Source organism: Tachypleus tridentatus, chromosome 8 (assembly GCF_004210375.1).
Source record: "Tachypleus tridentatus isolate NWPU-2018 chromosome 8, ASM421037v1, whole genome shotgun sequence".
Taxonomy (NCBI): Eukaryota; Metazoa; Arthropoda; class Merostomata; order Xiphosura; family Limulidae; genus Tachypleus; species Tachypleus tridentatus.
The window spans coordinates 156528068-156549463 of record NC_134832.1 but is presented as its reverse complement, the minus strand read 5'-3'; the positions used below and the strand labels follow the sequence as shown (position 1 = coordinate 156549463).

Below are 21396 nucleotides of genomic sequence, written 5' to 3'. Positions count from 1 at the left end.
GATCACCATAACATTACCACAGATACTCAGAATTGTAATGTAACCACAAGATCCTGTGTAACTGTGCAATATTTTAACCACAAAACACATTAGCGTGAGCCAATGCTTCCACTGGCAGCTCAGCTGCTAAATTACTAGTCACAAAATCAATGTTAGTTGAAAGTTCAACTGGTAGCCCAACTGCTCAACTACCAATCACAACACACTAATCTGAGCCAGTGATGCCAATACTAGTCCAGATACTAATCTACTAGCCACAACACATTAATCTGAGGTAAGGGTTCTAATAGTAGTCCAGATACTAATCTACTAGCCACAACACATCAATCTGAAACAAGGTTTCCACTAGCAGCACAAATAAAGGACTTCTACAGATATATTTCAGAACTTACCATTCTGCCAAGGACTTTCACATAGGGTAACAAAGTCTACTATACAACTGTCCATTTCCAATACTGTTGTTGCATTTCCTTGTAAAACAGTAAGTCTAGAAGTCTTTCCTGTTTTCTCATAAGGATGACCACCAGTGAAGATGATGTATGCATCACTACATAAGTGAAAAATAGATTTCAGAACAGCTGACAATAAATGTTTAAAATACAGCAGCACACAGATATTTTTCGATGGTTTAATCAATTATCTAAGAGCAGTAATTACAACAATTAGTGTCATGTAAACTAAGTGATTATAAAACAGAATACTAATTTAAATTAGTTTTTATTTTACCAATAGACTAATAAAAATACAATTAAACCCACTGTTGTGAAAATCAACTCATCAAAATTTGTTTTTTTTTATCATTGCCATTTTAAATTAGTCAAAATATTCAAGTAATCTAAGTATTACTATTATATTTGTTAGTTTTAAATACATAATGGGCTATCTGTGATGCAATTCATGGGAGGTCATAATCCTGTGTATCAAGTTTAATTCGTATTACCACAAAACCAAGTCTAGCTGCTACGGTTAATAATTTTGGACTGCTGAATAGAAGGAATGCAACTGGCTTGTTACACCTACCAACAATTCCATTTTTTTGCTTGTATATATTAGGACTTGAAGAATGTGATATTAATTAATTAAACAAATATAATCAACTGGCACTAACTGTCCAGCTCCACACACACATGCTTCCCTTTTTATCTGTACATCCTTATTATCTTTCACAATTGTCAGATTGATCAAGACAATTTGAAATAACATTCAGAATATCTATGCAACATCCAATTTTTAAAAGTTCATATAGCACAGTTTCCCAATGTACAGCAAATTATTTTCATGTACATGTACCTCGGACATTTCCAATATATGGTAAAATATTTTTATGTACATGTAGCTTAGACTTTTCCAATATATGGCAAATTATGTTTCTGTACATGTATCTCGGACATTTCCAATATGTGGTAAAATATTTTTATATAAGCATTATTTTTAAAGGCCTCATCACTTATTACTGAATCCCCCCTTCCATAGTGTATTGTTGTTAAGTTTATCACAAATTTTAAGCATCCAATTGTTTAGTTGCTACTCATGTAACAAAAATGTAACCTGTTAAGAATTAGAGAAAAGCCATAGTAACTTCTGTATTGCAACCTTTTATTCTTCCATTATTCACATGTGAATCCAATATGGACCAACCAGTACAATACAAGAATTTTAAAACAAACAGCATGGAACACATTACTCCCTTACTGATAAGAATATTTTTTTATATTTAATCCAAATAATATAGCTTAGATCCTAACTGGCTTAGAAGATTTAGGTTAGTCCTAAAGTTATCAAGTCAGAATTGCAAATGTCTTAAAATTATAACAAATTATTTTACACATAATAACCAACTAATTTTAATTAAACTAATATAAACAAATGTAAAAAGTTATTATTACAAACAATAAACTTACTAAGTTCTTAATACTTAGCTCCCTAAAGCTTACAAAATCATGTTTACACATAAAGTTACCTTTTCTTTTGCAATAAGATGCATTTAACATTATCAATTGATTGATTGATTTAGTGTTTTATGGCACAAAGCAGCTAGGCTATCTGCACCAAACATCCAGTAAAAAGGTAAAAATAAATTAAATGTAGTAAAATACATAAAAGGAAATGAAGGTAAAACAAAACATCATTGAAAAACAGAAAAAGCATAAAACCAATGTTGACACCTAGTCAACAATGTGAAGAGAGAGAGAGAGCACAGTAAAAGAAGTTGTAAAGGACTTTCTCTAGCAAAATGGTAATGATCATAACCCACCAGGAAGACTAACAGATAAGTACAAGAACCACCGTCAGTCACCTGAAGTTGGTCTTTTCAGTCCTGGTTCTGGGTTATGTTGTCATAACAGCCATCATCAAAAGGTAAAATAAGAAAAGTGTTAAAAGACAAAAAGCAAAATCGTAATAATGAGTAGCCAAATGTCCTGTAAAAAGGTAAAAGTAAAGTAAATGTAGTAAAATTTGTAAAAGGAAACAAAGGTAAAAACAAAACAGCAATTAAAACATAAAATGGTGTAAAACCCAATGTTGACATCCAGTTTATAAAGTGGTAAGGAACTTCCTGTAGCGGATAGGTAATGATCATAACCCGCCAGGAAGACTAACAGGTAAGTAACATTGGTGCATCAGTTCCAGATAAAAGAAAACGATGAGTTAAAAAACTGTGACCAATGCATAGTCTAATTATTACAACTTCCTCCTTCCGAACCTTATGGAAGCTAGACGGCCAAAGCCCAATATAGGGTTTTATTTGAAAAAGCCTGTTGTCGCGTTGCTCACTCCAAGTGGACTGCCAGCTGGCACGGGACTGAGTCTTGAATACAGGACCATAGTCCATGTACGGAATAGGAACAGTGGTGATAGTGCCAGAGCAGAATGACTTAGCTAGTGTCGACAAGCTCCTTCCCACGAATACCAACATAGCCCGGTATCCAGAAAAACTGGATAGAAGTAGATGTTAATGAGAAATGGGCCAGTCAGTTTTGAATACCAGTGAGAACAGGGTGTGAGCCAATGTGAAGTGATTCCAAGGCCAGTAGAGAACTAAGGGAGTCAGTATAAATAGTGCAGTCGGAGTACTGCTCAACTTCAATATGATCCACGACAAGAGATATGGCATAGAGTTCAGCAGTGAACATAGAAGCTGCAGAGGGGATTCTGCGCACAACCACTAAACCACAACAAACCATGGCAGAGCCCACAGAATCACCTGATTTTGAACCTACCATATAAACTGGAATAGAAAGGTTGTTCAAAAGATGTTCAGTAAATAAAAGACAGTACTTTCAATCGGGAGTATCTGCCTTTTTCATATGACTTTTGGGGGCTGTAATAAGCCATGGGGGGATGGGCTGACCAGTGGATTCTGCAATGTTTTCTAAGGACAGACCCTATTCATCCAATTGAGCCTGGATGCGAAGGCCATAAGGAGCAATGGCAGATCATCTGCTTTGAAAAAGTAAGGTCCACTGAGGAAAGAAAACACATCCCCAAGTGGAATGCTTTGGTAAGGAGCAAAGTTTCGAAGAATACAGTAAAGACAGTTGCAAACGGTGAAGGTGCAGAGAAGGTTTGTGAGATTCCATGTATAAGCTCTGAACTGGGGAGGTGCAGAAAGCCCCAGTGCAGAGTCAAAGTCCTTGATGATGAATGGGATCTAGCATCTTTACAGCCGAGGGTCTGGCAGAGCCATAGACCATTGATCCATAGTCAAGTTTTGAATGAATAAGAGCACGATATCTCTTTAACATAGAACATCAATCTGCTCCCCAACTGACAGTAGAAAGGGCATGCAGGATGTTCAGTGCTCTTGTGCATTTGACCCGTAGCTGCTTTAAGTGTGGTATAAAGGTCAGCTTATGGTCAAAGATAAGCCCCAAGAACTTGGTCTCAGGGACCACTGGCAGTGAAACTTCTCCGATATGGAGTTCAGGATCAGGGTGGATACCCTGTTGGCAGCAAAAGTGCATGCAGACGATTTTAGAGAGAGAAAAATTAAAACCGTTTGCCGTAGTCCACTTCAGTACACGATTGAGGGCAGTTTGTAGTTGTCGCTCAATATATCTCATGTTCGACGACTGACACGAGATGTGAAAGTCATCAACATAGAGCCCATTTGCAACAGTGAGAGGGAGTTGTTCAGTGATGGCATTTATCTTTATACTGAAAAGTGTGACACTCAAAACACAGCCCTGAGGGACCCCAAGTTCCTGTAAAAAAGAATAGGAAAGTGTCAAACCCACATGAACTTGGAATTTCCTGTCCATTAAAAATTTTTTAATTTCCTGTCCATTAAAATTTTTTAATAAAAATGGGCAAATGGCCAAGTAACCCATATATATGGAGGTCTCACAAAATGTCATACCTCCATGTTGTATCATAACCCTTCTTAATGTGAAAGACTACTGACACAAGATGTTGGCATTTGAGAAAGGCTTCTCTGATTGATGTTTCAAGTCAAATTAGGTGGTCTGTAGTGGAGTGCTGTCGTTGGAACCCACACTGGGTGGGCGAGAGGAGGTTGTTTGATTCAAGGAATCAAACAAGACATGCATTAACCATCCTCTCTAAGGTCTTACAGAAACAGCTCATCAAAGCAATTGGATGGTAGTGTAAAGGAATCTGGGGATCTTTCCCAGGTTTAGAAAAAGGTAAGATAATAGCCTGGCACAAGACATCAGGAAAAACATTCTCCTGCCAGATCCAGTTAAAAACAATTAGATGAATATCAAGAGAAGCAGAAGAGAGATAGCGCAGCATGTCATAGTGTACATCATCAGGTCCAACAGATGTACTGGCTGACCGATGAAGGGCCATTTTCAGTTCCACCAGTGTAAAGGGACAATTATAACCAAAAAGACAGTCAGTTCGAAAGGCAAAAGGTGAACGCTCTGCCCAAGTCTTAATGGCCAAGAAGGTGGAGGAACAAGCAGAAGTGCTAGATACCCGTCAAAAACTTTCACCTAGAGTATCAGCAATGCTCCTGACATTAGCTACCTCTTGGACATCAGAGAGTAAGATGGAGAGGGGGACAGAATTGTAGTGCCCACTGACCTTTCGAATCCTATCCCATATGATCTTGAAACTGGTGGTAGAAGATATGCTAGTTGTGAACTTAATCCAAGATTCCTTCTGGCTTTGACGTCTTACCCACCTAGCATGTGTACGGGCTCATTGGAAAGTGATGAGGTTCGAAAGTGTGGGATATCTACGGAAAGTATCCCAAGCCTGTTTTTGAGCCTTCCATGCCAAATGGCAAGCAGGATTCCACCATGGACAAGGATATCGTGGAAAACATGTCGAGGTTTTAGGAATACACTGAGCAGCTGCTTATATAATACAGTCAGTTACTGCTGCCACACAGTCGTCTATTGATGGCATCGACCATGGCCAGTCTCTCTCAAAAGTACAGGAAAATGATCACTGTCTTGTGGATTAGTGTCAACCCTCCATGAAAAATGGGAAAATAATGAAGAGGAGCAAACCAAGAGATCAATAGCAGTAAAGGACTGACTAGGTGCATGAAAATAAGTGGAAGAACCAGTATTAAAAAGAGAAAGATTGTGAACAGAGAGCATACGCTCTACAGAGCGACCCCTCCTATCAATAACAGCACTTCCCCAGAGGGAATGATGTCCATTAAAGTCCTCCAGCATTAGAAATGGAGACGGCAACTGTTCAACGAGAACATCAAGGTCTGATTAATCACATGTCTCTCCAGGGTACTGGTAGAGAGAACAAACAGTGATGGTATAACCCAAGGAAACACGGATTGCTATGGCCTTCAAGAGTGTGTTGAGTGACAAAGACAGAGTGGGCACATGCTGATCAACCAATAGTGCCACCCCTCCATGTACTCATCCATCACACAGCCTGTCATTTCTGTCCAGAGAAAACTGCCGAATGGTGACTGTGTCAGCAGGTTTTAGAAATGTTTCTCGTAAGGAAAGACATACAGGATGGGAGAAAGCAATCAGTGTTTTGACATCATCCAGATTAGAACGTAAACCTCGACAGTTCCATTGTATCAAGGTGGCCATTTTCAATGACGGATAGGTGAAGTGGCTGGAGAACCCTTCTGTTTATGACCACATCTTTTTACTTACTGTCCTTATTTGGAGGAGGTCTATCGACCTCCATGGATCCTGCCCTGGGTCGATTGGGCAGGTCTCTGTTGTTGGAAGGGAATTCCAGTGACTGAGGACGTGAACAAATGATTGTTTTGCATCATGGGGTTGGAGAAAAAGATGTATCAGAAGAAATACCTGTATTTGAAACCGAAGGATGTGGATCTTGAGATTTGTTGGACTGTATAGGAGGAACAGAGATGGGTGTAGAAGTCAATTCATCAACCTTTTAAACCACGGAGGTCAAAAGGCTTTTCATTTCTTTTGAAAACGATTCTCTTGGAGGTACAGAGAGATCTGTCTGCACTCCCACTGTAGTTGGGGAATGAAGTGCAACAGCATATGTCCAAGATGAAGTGGCAGACAGCAATTTCCGAGCCTCAGGGTAACTAATATTATGGGTCGTTTTCAAATGCTGCACCTCTTTTTCCTCCAACCATTTTAGGCAAGAACGAAAATAGGAAGGGTGGGAACCATTGCAGTTGACACAATGTGGGTCCGTGTGACACTCATAGGCATCGTGGTCCTTGGCACCACAACGAGCACATATCAGGGAACCACAACAGGACGTCTTTGAGTGGCCGAACCTCTGACATTGGAAACCTCGAAGAGGGTTTGGAATGTATGACCGTACCCTGCAAATGAGATAACCTGCCTTGATGATGGCAGGTGCACGTGGTGAAGTAAATGTTAAAACGATGGTATTTGTCGGCAGTGTAACTCTGTCTTTGCGAGTGGAGATGCGCCTCACTGCAGAAACTCTGAGTGGAGAGACCAGCGAGAATCTCTGACTCGGGGACATTCTTCAAATCTCTCTCAACAATAACTCCTCTTCATGAATTCAAGGTAGCATGAGGGGTAACCTCAATAGGTACATCTGCAATTGCCTTTGAATTCAAGAGGAGTTCACTGTTTTGGGATGTGGATGTTTCAAACAAAATGTTGCTTCTTTACTGACTTTGGAGAGCCAGCAAGTCCCTTCTGAATAAAAAAGGGGGACATTTACCCTAAAGGTTTTTCTGAAAGAGAATGTAATATAAGAAAATGGGGTACAGGTGTTACAGATGTTGAAGATTGCTGTTCAGAGTCTTCAAGCAATATCTGCTAAGTCCACTGTCAGGAATTGAATGCCAGATTTCAGCATTTTGAATCTTTATATTTACTGTTTTCCAATCATGGGAGAAAGCTATTTAGATTAAAGATATTGCAAACTCTGCTCAAATATACTTTCTTTAGCAATGCAAAAATATCAGATTATGCAATAAAAAAAATGTCTACCACCACTGCTTAAATACAAGCTTTCTTTATAGGGAAAAAAAAGTATAAAAAATTCTACAAGATAAAAGATATATAAATGCATAGTAAATTCTGTTCACATATATTAATGCCATACACCATAAACAGTCATCAAAAAGCATTAGACTTACCTTCTTCTAACAGTTTTCCACTCTACCTTATAAATTGGCTTACATAATTCAGGTTTTCCCTTGTTACCAGCAGGTTGTACTATTATAATAAAATAAAAATTGAAGATACAATGTCAAGTAAACAGGTCTGATATCCAACTTGGTTAAAAAAAATAAGCATAACAGTAAAATGTTGGGTGGTTACAAATACTAACACACAAATATTCATGGATTAACCAGGGCTCAAAAGTTCAGCTGATGCTTGATAATGTAGACAGATTTCATCATGTTAAATCACAGCTTCAAAAGCCAGTTTAAGCACAAAATATTGGTAAAATAACTAAATAAAAGTACTAATACAATGTTTATTACTGTACCTATACTTTGAAACTCTCAGTGACCTGTTAAATAATCATTTCAAACCCTCCTGATATAAAGCCCTTATTGGAAGTTAATATACATGTAAGATAAACCACTGTGGATCTACAATGACATATACTTGAGTCTTTCAGGTGTTTATCTGATTAGTTGAATAGTTTACATGATCTTACAAAGTAAGATGTATAAAAATTATCAAAGTTATTTCACATCAGTATAATATAATCTATTATACAGTTTGCTTTGACAAAGATACTCAGAAGTACATAATTTCTCGTTGGAAACCTTAATCTACATAATAAAACAGGTGTTGGATGAAAAAAAATATTAATTAAATTCTTAAGATTTTTTAACAAGTTACATCTCTTTAAAAATAAACCTACAAAACTAAGATGTTTCTGTCTTCCTGTACTTAATATAACTTCTCAACACTAAAGTATTGACAAAGAGCATATACTAAATTAACTTTCCCTGAAAATGTAGATTTAAATAGAAATGCTTACTTTCTATCACTATACTTTAGGATTTATTCTATCACCATCATACAAATTTCTCCATCTGACTATTAGTCATATGAAACAAGTTTAAATATAACATGCATTTAAATGGAAATATGACAGACTTGGATTGAGTATTCATACGTTAAACATATTAGTTACTTCTCTTTTTGTATTAAACAGTCCAATATTGTCTGTTAAAAATATTTTGATTAGTTTCAAAACTTTTGCAATAATACATTGTAAGAAATTGTTGTGCAAGGATACTGGGCTTCTGGCACAATCTGAGATATCATTTTTACAAATACCAGCAAGGTCCATTCAATTTGTTTGTCTAATACAATTGTCACACAATATAGGTTTAAATAAACAGTATAGAGCAAAATATGTGCTGAATATAGGAGATTTGATGAACCAATAATGATTAGTCTTGGAAAAGCCATTACTACCTACTTTCTAAAGAAACTCACCCATCATAAAATTTTAATAGTTAAGTTGTTACTTAGGGCCTCAAATGAACCTTAAAACATTTACATAACCCTTATAATATACATTAATACAATGAAACTGTACCATAATATCATTAAAAAAAAAACTCTTCAATTATGATCTATTAATATCATGATTTCTAGAGTAACTAGAAGTAACTCCAACAGCAAACTGAAGCACTGAGTTAGTGAAACATTTTTGCTTCTGAGAGCTGGAATTGCTCATACAGATACTAGAAACAGTCATCATCTTTGTTTAAGACCTTTACGAAGTGATCCATCAAGACCAGTTTTATATGAAATGGAGTTAATAGGACATTCTTTATGTCAACCAGACTTTCACATTCAATATTATTTGATTCTGGCATCAGGATGATTCTGCATGGCCATTGCTTCTTTATCCAGTGTTGATTTCATATTCTGCTGTCCCATTCACACAAAAATTTGGAAACTCTGTATAACCAGACTGTTGACTTAACAACATACTGAAGACTTTTTGTCTCCCACAAAGTAACCAGCTGTGTTCTTTATACTTAACCTTAATTAGAAAGAAGTTTTTAGATTTAGTTACATTTCCTTCAAATGAATTTAATAAGTAATAGGAAGAGATGCATATATATTACCATTGTAAAGAAGAACACCTTGTAGACTTCTTCTGGAGAAATCAGTGAACAACTGCCACTCACTTGGTTCACAGACTGCAGCTCCAAATACTGACATGAATTCAGCAATACTGTTGCAATAAACCATTTACCCTTCTTAAAACTTTCTCAGCCTGAAGTTTGGATCTCAAAACAATCCTATCATCATTTCTATTATTTCAAGATTCAAAATCAGAAGGAACTGTGTCAAGAGTCTTCAGTGCAGTAGCAACAGGTACATCAAGTCTGATAACAAACTCATGGTTCGGATAAGTGGTTTCCTTTTTATTTCAAGTACTGTAGCCTTGCATGTTACATGAGCAAAAAGAGCAGTGTTTTCTGTGGTTTCTAAGCTCATGATATACTACTGAAATTTCACAAGGCAAGGAATTCTTTTCACCTTTTGTACACTGTTTCAATTCTTCAACATAAACAGTGCAAACTTTGTATGAAGCCCAAGGTTGGTCTTTTTTCCAAAGTTTTATTTCAAAATTCATACAATATGCTTTTCAGACAAATTCTATGATGTTTTCCCACTTTCTTTACAATGAATTGACCACAAATATACCAGACTATGTTCAATAATTTAAACAACCTCTTGTTTCTATAGCAAAGAATAAACAATGGTGAAAAGAAAAAAATATATTGTCAAAATGCATGCACAACAAACACTAATCAGAAATGACACATGACATGGCCTTTTAACCATTGACATACTAGCAGTGTGTTTCTCAGTTCTAGAATGATTGATAAGACTCTTATGTCACAATTTGTCTAGATAAATCTATAGCCAGTGGTTGTCAACATTTTAAGCATATCAAAACATGAGCAAATTTCATTGAAAATAATTCACTTGTGTAAAAGTACACAACATTTTGTGAAGAATCTGTACCTGATGGAGAAAAATAGATATCATTTTGGATTCAGCATCCAGGAATTATTGTAAAAATGTCAATACAATGAAACCATCCGAGGCCTGTGATATTTTAAATAGCATATACTTTGTTTATACTTTACTGTATGTTTGAGAATTTTATATATGAAGTTGGGTAATTTGATTAAATCTACATGTAATTTTTATTATTTCACCTTGTTATTTGATAGGTACAGACAATTAAAAATGTCATCCCCAGTACAACAGAGATTTGTTTGAATACATATACAACTGTACATTTATATCATTCTAATACAATGTTCCAAATAAAGAACAAAAACAGTAGCATTTTGATATTTTTTTACTCTGATAAAATGCATATTATTTTCTCAACTGAATTTGAAATAATATATTTTATTTTATTCTAATGTATAATCAACTGTGTTTTTGTAAAAAAATAAAAGGTCTTATGGTAACATACAGTGAGGATGTACAACTGTTATAGGTTTCATTGGCATCTTGATGTTCCAGGTGCTAAGACTTCCATTTATATGACTGCACATCAACTGTTTTCCATCATGATGCCACGATACAGATTTTACGTGCTGAAAAGTATAAAACAAAATCTATTTACCTACAAGGGTACATCTGCACCTTCACTTGAAATTCATATAATGTAAATAATATAATTGTCTTATGGTAATTTAACTTGCAAATTTAAAATGTCAAACATGAAATGTTAAATACCACTTACTTTGCAGTTGTTTACCTTGTAATTAGAACAGCTTTTAATTTCACAAAAGACAGATACAAGTACACTGTTACACAAAACAGAAGAAAATTCATAATTGTTTTATTTTAATAGTATGAATACCTAGAATGAATACATTCATGAAGTTAGGAAAACATGTAGATTTAAGAAGTTTTAATATAGAAATGATAAAGCCTTATAACCCATGCACTTTCAACAAGGAACCTTCCTTTTCAGGGCAAACTTAGAATAACTGAGTATTTTTCCTTTATGTACATGTAAAAGGAAAGTTCATTAAATTTAAGAGCATATAAAACCATACTAATTATTACAAGCAATTCTGAATGTGCTCCTTTCAGATAACACATTTTCATGTGAATGTTTTAATAAATAGTACTTTTTTTGAATGTATTATTTTTTTTCTACACCAGTAGTGCAAACTGAAAAAAAACGTTACTTTTATCTATTTATATCATATCATTACAAAATGAACACATTACCAAAAGCATATCTGTAAGAGTTACCATACTTCTTATCCCAGGGTAGCATATATAAAGGTGATTTTACACTGAACATGTTACTATTTATGAACAGGTAAACACAAGTATTTGTGATAAGAATCAGCTGTTAGCCAGCAAATCTTTAAAGTTTGTCTTATCCTGCCAATGAGTAGTCCTATGAACACTTTTATCTTCGAATAAATAGTTAAAGAACTATATAAAGAACTTTAGTGTATTTTTACGCCAATGTTGTGTTAATGATTAAAAAACACAGAATAAATAAAATTGTTTTCAGTGTCTTGTACATTCAGGTTCAAAACAGTCCAGAAGAATCAAAGTGCAAAAAATTACTACAGAAAACTTCTTTAAAATATTATTGAGTTCAAATCCCATTTAATTATTGAGAATGTTTTCTCTATCTTTATAATATTAATTTATTCTTTTGAATTTCACTGATAATGAATTTTGGTTCAGCAATGATCTTTATTTGATCAAAATCAAGTTTGTGACTGGTGATGTGAGCATGTATGCTGAAGCCAATTTTTCAGCTATGCATCATCAGAAGATCCATATCACAAAGAAAACTGCACAACAAAGATTTATTGGTGACATATGACCCTACCTTTAAAAATGGTGCCAACGTTAACTTTATCAGGTCATATGTTGTACATTTTACTAAAATATATATATAATCAACCTCTTTTCAGTACATAACAAGGTGAATAAATATTGGAGATTTAAAGAACCTGCAAGTAACGATTATGAAAGAAAGGAATGAAACAAGACTGGAGATAGTGTACATATTCTTAATTCAAACTACAAATCTCTGTATTGGTTTCATACTGTTACATTCATTTATATTTGGTGGAGTCAAAACAGGGATTTGTAGTTACAGTAAATAATATCTACTGTATCACCAGCCTTGTTTCTTTGTGATCCATATTCTACATTTCCAGACTTTATCTTGCATGCTAGCCTTTTTACACTCCTATTACTATGAACAGCTATTGTTGTTCATGAAATAGGGGTTGGATCTATAAAGACATAAACTGTATAGCATACAAAGCATTGAGTGTGCACATGTTACAGTAATATTTATTGTTTACCTATTAATGGCTGGTAATTCCTGTTGCTCCCTGTTTAAAGGAACATCAGATCTGTGTGTGAAAGCTAACTTCAAGGGGTAATAATAACATCATTTAAACTAAATTTATGTTTTCCATCTTATCTAAAATACAGAAAAATGGATCGACTCTTCAATACCTCTAACGCCTTCAAAATACCTTATTCAGTATTCTACAAAAGATTTGGATTCAATATACCAAACCATTTATACTGTAGGAGGGCAGATCAATAATCATATAAAAAAAAAACTGAGCTTTTCTTAAAATCACATTTTAGACTTTTTCTCATCATCAGATATTTTTTTTCAAATTCTTAAACCCTTTTGTAGTCACATCATCTGGTTTGTTGTATTTCATTCAAAATTTGATTGAACTATTATTTCATTAAGTTATCTAACAAGTTTGGAATCAAATTGTAAGATTCAAACTTTAATATTATATATGAGTTTCTTAATTTAAAAGTAAATATTACAACAATTTACCTAAATACAGATTTTAGTGAGTCATGTGGTATGTTGAATGTTTAAAATTAGATATATGTGATGTCTAAATACTAAGTCTCTAATTTTGTACAAATTAAGAACACAAATTACTAACACTGACAAGCTAGAACATAAAATAAAAACCTCATATCCTTTTAATTTACTGAGGTATGACTTGTGTACTGACTCAAACAGTGGCCCCATTCACCTCTTTCCATTTTTCAAAACGACCCCTTATATACTCTTACTACAATATATATATTACATGAATAACCAATCAACAGCTCAGAATGTCCTCCTAGTGGTTTTCTCAGCTGTTTTAATCTGTGAAAATGTTACCATGTTACCAAAATATCAAGGAGGTAGGTCGTGTCTATAGTCTGCTCGAAATTTCATATTTTTTTTAGACCTAAATACAACTTAGTTACTCAGCTTAATAAATTATAGTGAAATTCTGTGGTATCAGTATAGTTATTTATGATTTTTTTGGTTATTCAACTGTATATATAAAATCTAAAAAAAATTTTCTTTGATATCCAACAGAAATCAAGTACAAAGATTGTAGCTAAAAGAAATAATGGTTTTCTCTATTTATTGTTTTATAATTTAAGAAAAATAAGCTTCCTGCGATATTTCTAAATAGTAATAGTCTATATACATATATAATGTGTAATAATTTAAAAATGTTATTGTATAACACAAAATATCAGCACACTAAAACAGAGCCAAGACTGGGTCAGTTTTATATTGTTGGATATAGTAACAAGTCCACGTGCACAGCACAATGCAAGTCATTAAATGTTAGCTAGGCACAACCATAAGTTAAATAATACACATATAATGTTATCAAATTTAAGCTACTTTTTTTTTTACTATTGATCCTCTCTCATAATGCAAATTGCAGCCTGCTAATACTAAACAATGTAAACTGAAGTTCTTCTATCTCTTTTACAAATATGATATATTACACTGAGCTTCCACAGTATAACCTTTGTTATATTTTGTGTATATTCACAAGCTTTTCAGGCTTTTAGTAATCATGTCTATTGTTAATAAAAATCAGAATGTTTAATAAAATACCTTCCATAAATATTTCTCCATGAAAAGAGAGCCAAGTGTTGACTGCTTTGAATGAAAAGTGATTTTCATGTTAAGATTAAAAATACTTTTTCATTTTAAAATTTCATGCATGTAATCTTTAAAATTTCCTTAAAAATATGAAACATTTTTCTTGAGAAAAACTTTGCATCAACACATGAAAAACAAGAAATACAGTACTTACCTGGGTCTAATTTTTTGCATTTCAATATTGATGAAACTTAAGCCTACTTTCTTTATCATAATGGTATAAAAAAATATCACATCCTTTTCATTCATTAAATAATGTATATAAGGACACAGTAAGCACACAATCTCCTATGACTACCTTATTTTTTTGACTTCTTAACTATAAAATAAAAACCTTCAAAAATGTAACTAAGCTTCTCAATGTGATTTGGACTGAATGTAAGATACACATTTCTATGTGCAGAAAACAATGTATTATGTCCAATAATGGATTAAAGCTTTAGCTTTTACTGCTTAAAAACAATATAAAATGTCAGAGAGAAATACTGGTAATTTGCAAGAGAGAAGATGTGACTGGTAGGTGGCTAGTGGGTCTGTTTTTCTAGCTTATGAACCAATACACAATTAAGATTAAATGCTATAAAAATTATTCCTTGCACGAGTAATATCTATAGAATTTAACATGTGTTATTTATTATACTATGTCTTGGAAGGTGGAAAAAACATCAGAGCGGAAGGAGGACCCTGAGAATGAATATCATGGTTCACATAGTAGGGAAGATTAAAAATATTTTAAAACATTTGCTAATAAAATCAAAACTTAAAACTTATGTATAATATTAACATTTGGTTCATTAGTTACATTTTGGTTACACATTTATTCACATACAATAGCAATATTGTAATTTAATGCAACTCTCTATAAACTCACAGTATGTGCACTTTGACCTGCCCATATGGTAAAAGGCTAAATATTTGATTATGACTAGATAACTGATTAATAGAAAATTAGTATACCAATTAAATATTTTTGTCTTCATTGGCTACAAAAAGAGGCAAGGTATTTATTAACTCAAATATTTATTAACATTTTAGTTATCTTTGAAACTTTTTAGTTCATACAAGAGGGATTTATACATTTTGATAAAACTTATGAAAAATGACCTTTGCACTCCAGATACATATAAGAGAATATATTTTCATTTAAACCTTTGCAGCTTCTTTGGGGTTAATATATATAACTGTTTGATATTAGAATATTCAATCCTTTAAAAATCTAAATAAGTTAATAAAACTAGAATGTACAATAACTTTTGTCATATGATACTATAAACTGAAAAGTCAATAAGGTGAAAACTCCTCGGTATTAAAATATTCTCCAAAAGTAAATGAATTAATACTACATGTACAAAGTATATTCTAATATCAAACAGATATGTATATTAACCCTGAAGTAGCTACAAAGGTGAAACATTGGTTTAAATGAAAATATGTTATATTTAGCTAAAGTGTAAAAACAATTATTTTTGATATTTATTAACATATTTCAATTCTATAAATTAACATTACTCTGAAACTGAAATTTAAAAATCTAAATAGCTTAAGAAAAAAAGAATATGCTATAACTTGGTAGACAACATTATAAACTGAAAATTCAATAAGGTGAAAACTTCTAGGTATTAAAATATCCTCCAAAAGTAAATATATTAATAATACATATGCAATTTAATATTCATGTTTACACTTTTACCTCAGTGTTTTCTAATCTCATCTCCACTGCTCTGTTCCTCAAGTCCCATAAGACTACAGTTCCTGTTTCAAATGCTATCAAGAGCTATTGGGAAAAGAATCAATCAACTACATCAAGTATGAGAAACCATTGTATTAAAAATATATGCTGTATTATACAAAGGCTAGTTATTTTGCCAAGTTATCTATGGCTTTCTTAAGTTAAATACCAACACTGTGCACTAACAATCAAATGTGGTTTTGGTTACAATTAGAATTTCTGGGTGTCAGCATACACTTTTAATAGTTTTAATCTTTCACAGGACAGGTCATATATAACAGGTTTCTAAAACAATAACTGACTAAATTCATAATTGTCAGGAGAAAAGGAAACACAATGCCAGGTGAAACAGCTGGTAAAGCTAATCCATCAAAGGATGAAAAATACATGTACCAATGATCTTGGTAAACCACTATGGAGAATGGAGAGATAAAAACCACACAATGCAAAAGTTCGGCCATTCTGAAGTGGGACCAGACAAATGCCACACACAAAACGTGGGAATGGGCAGATGACATACATCTGATTTGGTATGATGTAGGAAAAGGAGGTGAACACCAAAAGCTGGCACAGAAATGGAAACCACATCTGAGTCAGTTAATAATGAACCACCTTCAGAACACTACACAAAGTGGTCTAAATTATGCCGAGGACACATGGGAGAAGATGAATAAGAAGATACACATATAAATACTACTCCATACAATTCAGACAGTGAACACCTCTCCACAGCCAAAGAATGAGGAACAGGAGATCAAAACTCAAGGAGCTATGTATTAAAATGAGTGACTAAAGCATTTAAATACAGGACATCCCACTGAATACCAATTCTCAAAGTACTTGAGGATACAAAACCATTCTTTAGGTAGAATCTTGTTGGAAAAGAATAAATAAACAACAGGAGTCACCATACCTGGAAGACATGCCAAACAAATAATGTAATGGATATGGGGCCAGTGTAGGAGCTCAAATGCTTGAAAACAGATCTCTCAGCTGAGTGCCTCTAACCAAGAGATGTTTTATTCACTACATGTAAAACACTGGTCAAACAGCTTTCAACAGTTGGTCCTCAGACTTGTTACTTTTGTAGATCTAAATCTTTGCTAATTACCTTATTTTCAGTTCCTTCCAACAAATATTCCCACGTTAGCTATAATGGGTAACTGTGTTCTTGAGTCACTTGATAAACTGTTAAACTTTCTTCAAAACCTCTATTATTTTACTGCTAACTGGATATACAGGAGTCAATTTTTATCATGTTGAAATTACACCTTTCCTTGTTCTACCAGTAAGCTTCAACATTATAAATATTGATTTCATCATGATGATAAAATTTGTAACTCTTATAATAGAACTTTACAGCAAAGTCCTGTAACAATTTATCCACAACAGACCAGTTTTACATCTTTGCAAAAACGACTCATTTGGATTGAGAAATTTTTTTACGTAGAGGAGTGAACAACTTTTCGACCTTCTTCGATCATCGTCAGGTTTGTGTCACAAAGAAAGAGAGAGGTAACTGACCGGAAGCTGACCACATGTTTGAAAGGGGTTGTGTAACTGAGTGTCGGAATGTAGAGGGCAGGCTTAAATGTTTGAATATATAATTTTATATTATTATTTTATTATATATTATTATTTTTCAAATATAGATATAAAGGTGTTCCTTTGTATTGGTTTATTTTGGGCTTAAGTTGTTGTATAAGTAAGGCTTCTTTAATTTTGCATTTGTTTATGTTTGTTTGTTTATTTAGTATTTGAGTGTTTTCTATGGTTATGTTGTGTTTATTTGACTTACAGTGTTCAAAAATGTGTGAAGATGACTTTTTATGTTCTTTAAATCTGGTTTCCGTTTTTCTACTTGTTTCTCCAATATAGAAGTCGTGGCAGTTATCACATTGTATTTTGTAAATAATGTTGGTGTTGTGTTTGTCAGTGTAGTTTTTACATAGTATAGACCTCAGTTTTGTGCCTGATTTTGAATACATTTGGTATTAACTGGTATGTCATATTTTGTTACTAGTTTTTGCCAAATGTTGGTTATTTTTCTGCTGATGTCGGGAATATATGGTATGCAGCAGTATATGGTTTTGTGATTTTTTGATATATTTACTTTTGTTGGTTGATTTTGCTTTATGTCTAGGTGTGTGCATATAATGTTTTCTACGGTTTGTGGAGGAAACTTATTGATGTTGATGAAGTATTGTTTTATTTTGTCTAATTCATCGTTAATTTTATCTGGTTAGCATAGTTTTATGGCTGTGTTTATTTGGTTTCTTAGTATGTTGAGTTTTTGTTTTGTTTCATGTGCTGAGTCCCAAGGAATGTATAGACCAGTATGTATGATTTTTCGATGGATTTCTGTTTTAAACTGTGTGCCAGTTATTGTAATTTTGAGGTTAAGAAATGATATTTGATTGCTTCCTTCTTGTTCACATGTGAAGTTGATGTTGGGATGTATAGCATTAATGTGATTGAAAAAATTATGTATGTGTTCTGTAGATGTGAATCCCACAATCATGTCATCTACATATCTGTACCAGTATAGTGGTGGATGTAATGCTGTGCTAATTGCTTGTGTTTGAACTTGTATCATAAAAATATTGGCAAGATTGTAATTAAATGATTCATATGTGGACATTATTGGTCGTAATGGACAATCTGGTTTATGAGGTTTGGGGATGCTGCATATTTGTGGTGTGAGCGAGTCTGTTTTGCATAGGTAGGAATAAAGTGTTTGTGAAATTGTGTTGGGCTTTTTTCATTTTTAGTAGCATTTTGTTTAGTTGCATTTCATGTGTCTTTGTTAGATTTGTGTGTATTGGTTTAAATTTGTTCGTGTCTGATAGGATGTTCTTCATTTTTTGGATGTATTCATTCGTATTCATTATGACTATAGCATTTCCTTTATCTGATTTTAGAATTTTAATGTTTTTGTCTTGTTTTAGGTTTTTAATGGAATTAATGTCTCTTTTTGTGAGATTATATTTTAACTTTCTGTTTTGTGAAATTATGTTGATGGTTTTGTGAGAAAATTCTTTGAAAAAATCGTTTAAGATGTTGGTTTTAGGTGTTTCTGGAAAATATAAATTTTAATTTTACCTATATTAAAAAAAATAATATAATAAATAATAATAAAATAATAATATAAAATTATATATTCAAACATCTAACACCTCCCTCTACATTCCAACACTCAATTTTCACAACCCCTTTCAAACATGTGGTCAGTGACCTCTCTCTTTCTTTGTAAACCTGACAATGGCCCAAGGTTGAAACATTGTTCACTCCTCTACATAAAAAAATTTTCTCAACCCAAATTTTTACCAATATTTTTACAAATATATTTATCTACAAGTGGATTCTCTCAAGATCACTGAGTTTTACATATCATTTACTCTTAAAAATCAACACATTTCTACACTTACAAATCACCATATTCTTAAAAGACTAAAACTTTAATTTTAGGGTTGCCCAGCAAGTTATCACTCACTCTTCATACTGACCAGCAACTTGTTTGGCTATCTAACAATTCTCAAACATATTCATAACAATACTATAAAATAAGAAAGTTTTGTTATTTATTTTTAATTTTACTAAAAATGTTGGAAACTTCTAATTTCAGCTTATATAACAGAGATTTATATTCACCATACACTGAAAGTTGACAGTTTCATAAACTGAAAATATATTTCCAATAATACTCCACTGACATTTATAGCTACTCTTTAACCTTCACTTTGTTCATCTATGCATTGATCATGCATGCCCCATTTGAATGCCTTTGACAATATCGTAATTTGTAAAACTCTGCACCAACATCATTGTGCTCTCTATCTAAGTACTGTGTAGGAGCATCTCATACAGATAACGTAATCACTTTAAGACATACATCAACCCAATCGCTAATACTAGCTCTAAATGAGCAGGAAGGACAGGAGAGTGTTAGTGGATGTAAGTATTACATAAAATACAAGTTCAATTTAGGAAAATGTTAACTTTCAAAACATACTTGTTGCCTGCTAATACTATAGCTAGAATCCCACACTGAGAAGGTGGAAGGGTTGTTGAGGGCATTATCTTTTCAGAAAGCATCTGTATAGAACAGAAGAATAACAAGTTAAGATGCACATAAGTGTGGGAACTGCACTAAAGCCAGAACAGGTATACCCTTCACTCTGAACTTATTTTCTGTATCAAAGGTGGAAAGGTATAATCACCATTACAGGCCAACCCAAACCACACAACTGAAATTCCAGACCTCTTGCCTTGGACCTTATATTCCATACTGGTGGCTAGGGCGATTGGAAGGAATTTTATATATATATATACACACACACACACACACACACACACACACACACACACACACACACACACACACACATTTTCTAATAAATAAAAACAAGCCTAAACAAAAATCAAAACACTGCACAGATTAAAACGATAATGTGCAATATAAAATGTATCCTAGGTTTTGAAGAAGGACCCACACTGCAGTGTGAATACATCATCTATCAGTCTTAACCTCTGTTCATCAATCTTACATGAAGAAATTAATAAATATTGATAATAAAGAAACAATACAATAACCAAATGAAATAGAAATTAGGACTGCAAGATATGGGTGCACAAACCCATAATGTCCCACCATCTCTATCATCCTTCACTGGCTACAGACAGTTGTGGGAAAGTAGCTCTCCAATGTAAAGAATAAAAAAAGAAAAATAATAATTACAAGATACTACTACTAAGTAATAAGATAAACTTATCTCCTGAAGTTGGTATTCTAGTCACCACTAAGTAATAAGATAAACTTATCTCCTGAAGTTGATATTCTAGTCACCACTAAGTAATAAGGTAAACTTATCTCCTGAAGTTGATATTCTAGTCACCACTAAGTAATAAGATAAACTTATCTTCTGAAATTGGTATTCTAGTCACCACTAAGTAATATATTAAACTTATCTCCTGAAGTTGGTATTCTAGTCACCACTAAGTAATAAGATAAACATATCTCCTGAAGTTGGTATTCTAGTCACCACTAAGTAATAAGATAAACTTATCTCCTGAAGTTGGTATTCTAGTCACCACTAAGTAATATATTAAACTTATCTCCTGAAGTTGATATTCTAGTCACCAATAAGTAATAAGATAAACATATCTCCTGAAGTTGGTATTCTAGTCACCAATAAGTAATAAGATAAACATATCTCCTGAAGTTGGTATTCTAGTCACCACTAAGTAATAAAATAAACTTATCTCCTGAAGTTGGT

At 33.3% G+C, this 21396-nt stretch overlaps 1 protein-coding gene across 5 annotated transcripts in view; it reads right to left on the bottom strand.

The window, feature by feature from the left end:
* LOC143223796 (syntaxin-binding protein 5-like) overlaps positions 1-21396 on the bottom strand; it is a 130026-nt gene that overhangs the window by 75589 nt on the left and 33041 nt on the right. For all 5 annotated transcript variants that reach the window (XM_076452233.1, XM_076452235.1, XM_076452232.1 and 2 more), the window contains 4 exons: positions 16082-16165; positions 10888-11011; positions 7550-7628; positions 393-547 (listed from right to left, as the gene is read on the bottom strand). In XM_076452233.1, the coding sequence (XP_076308348.1) occupies positions 393-547; positions 7550-7628; positions 10888-11011; positions 16082-16165 (442 nt within the window). The remainder of the gene's footprint in view (positions 1-392; positions 548-7549; positions 7629-10887; positions 11012-16081; positions 16166-21396) is intronic.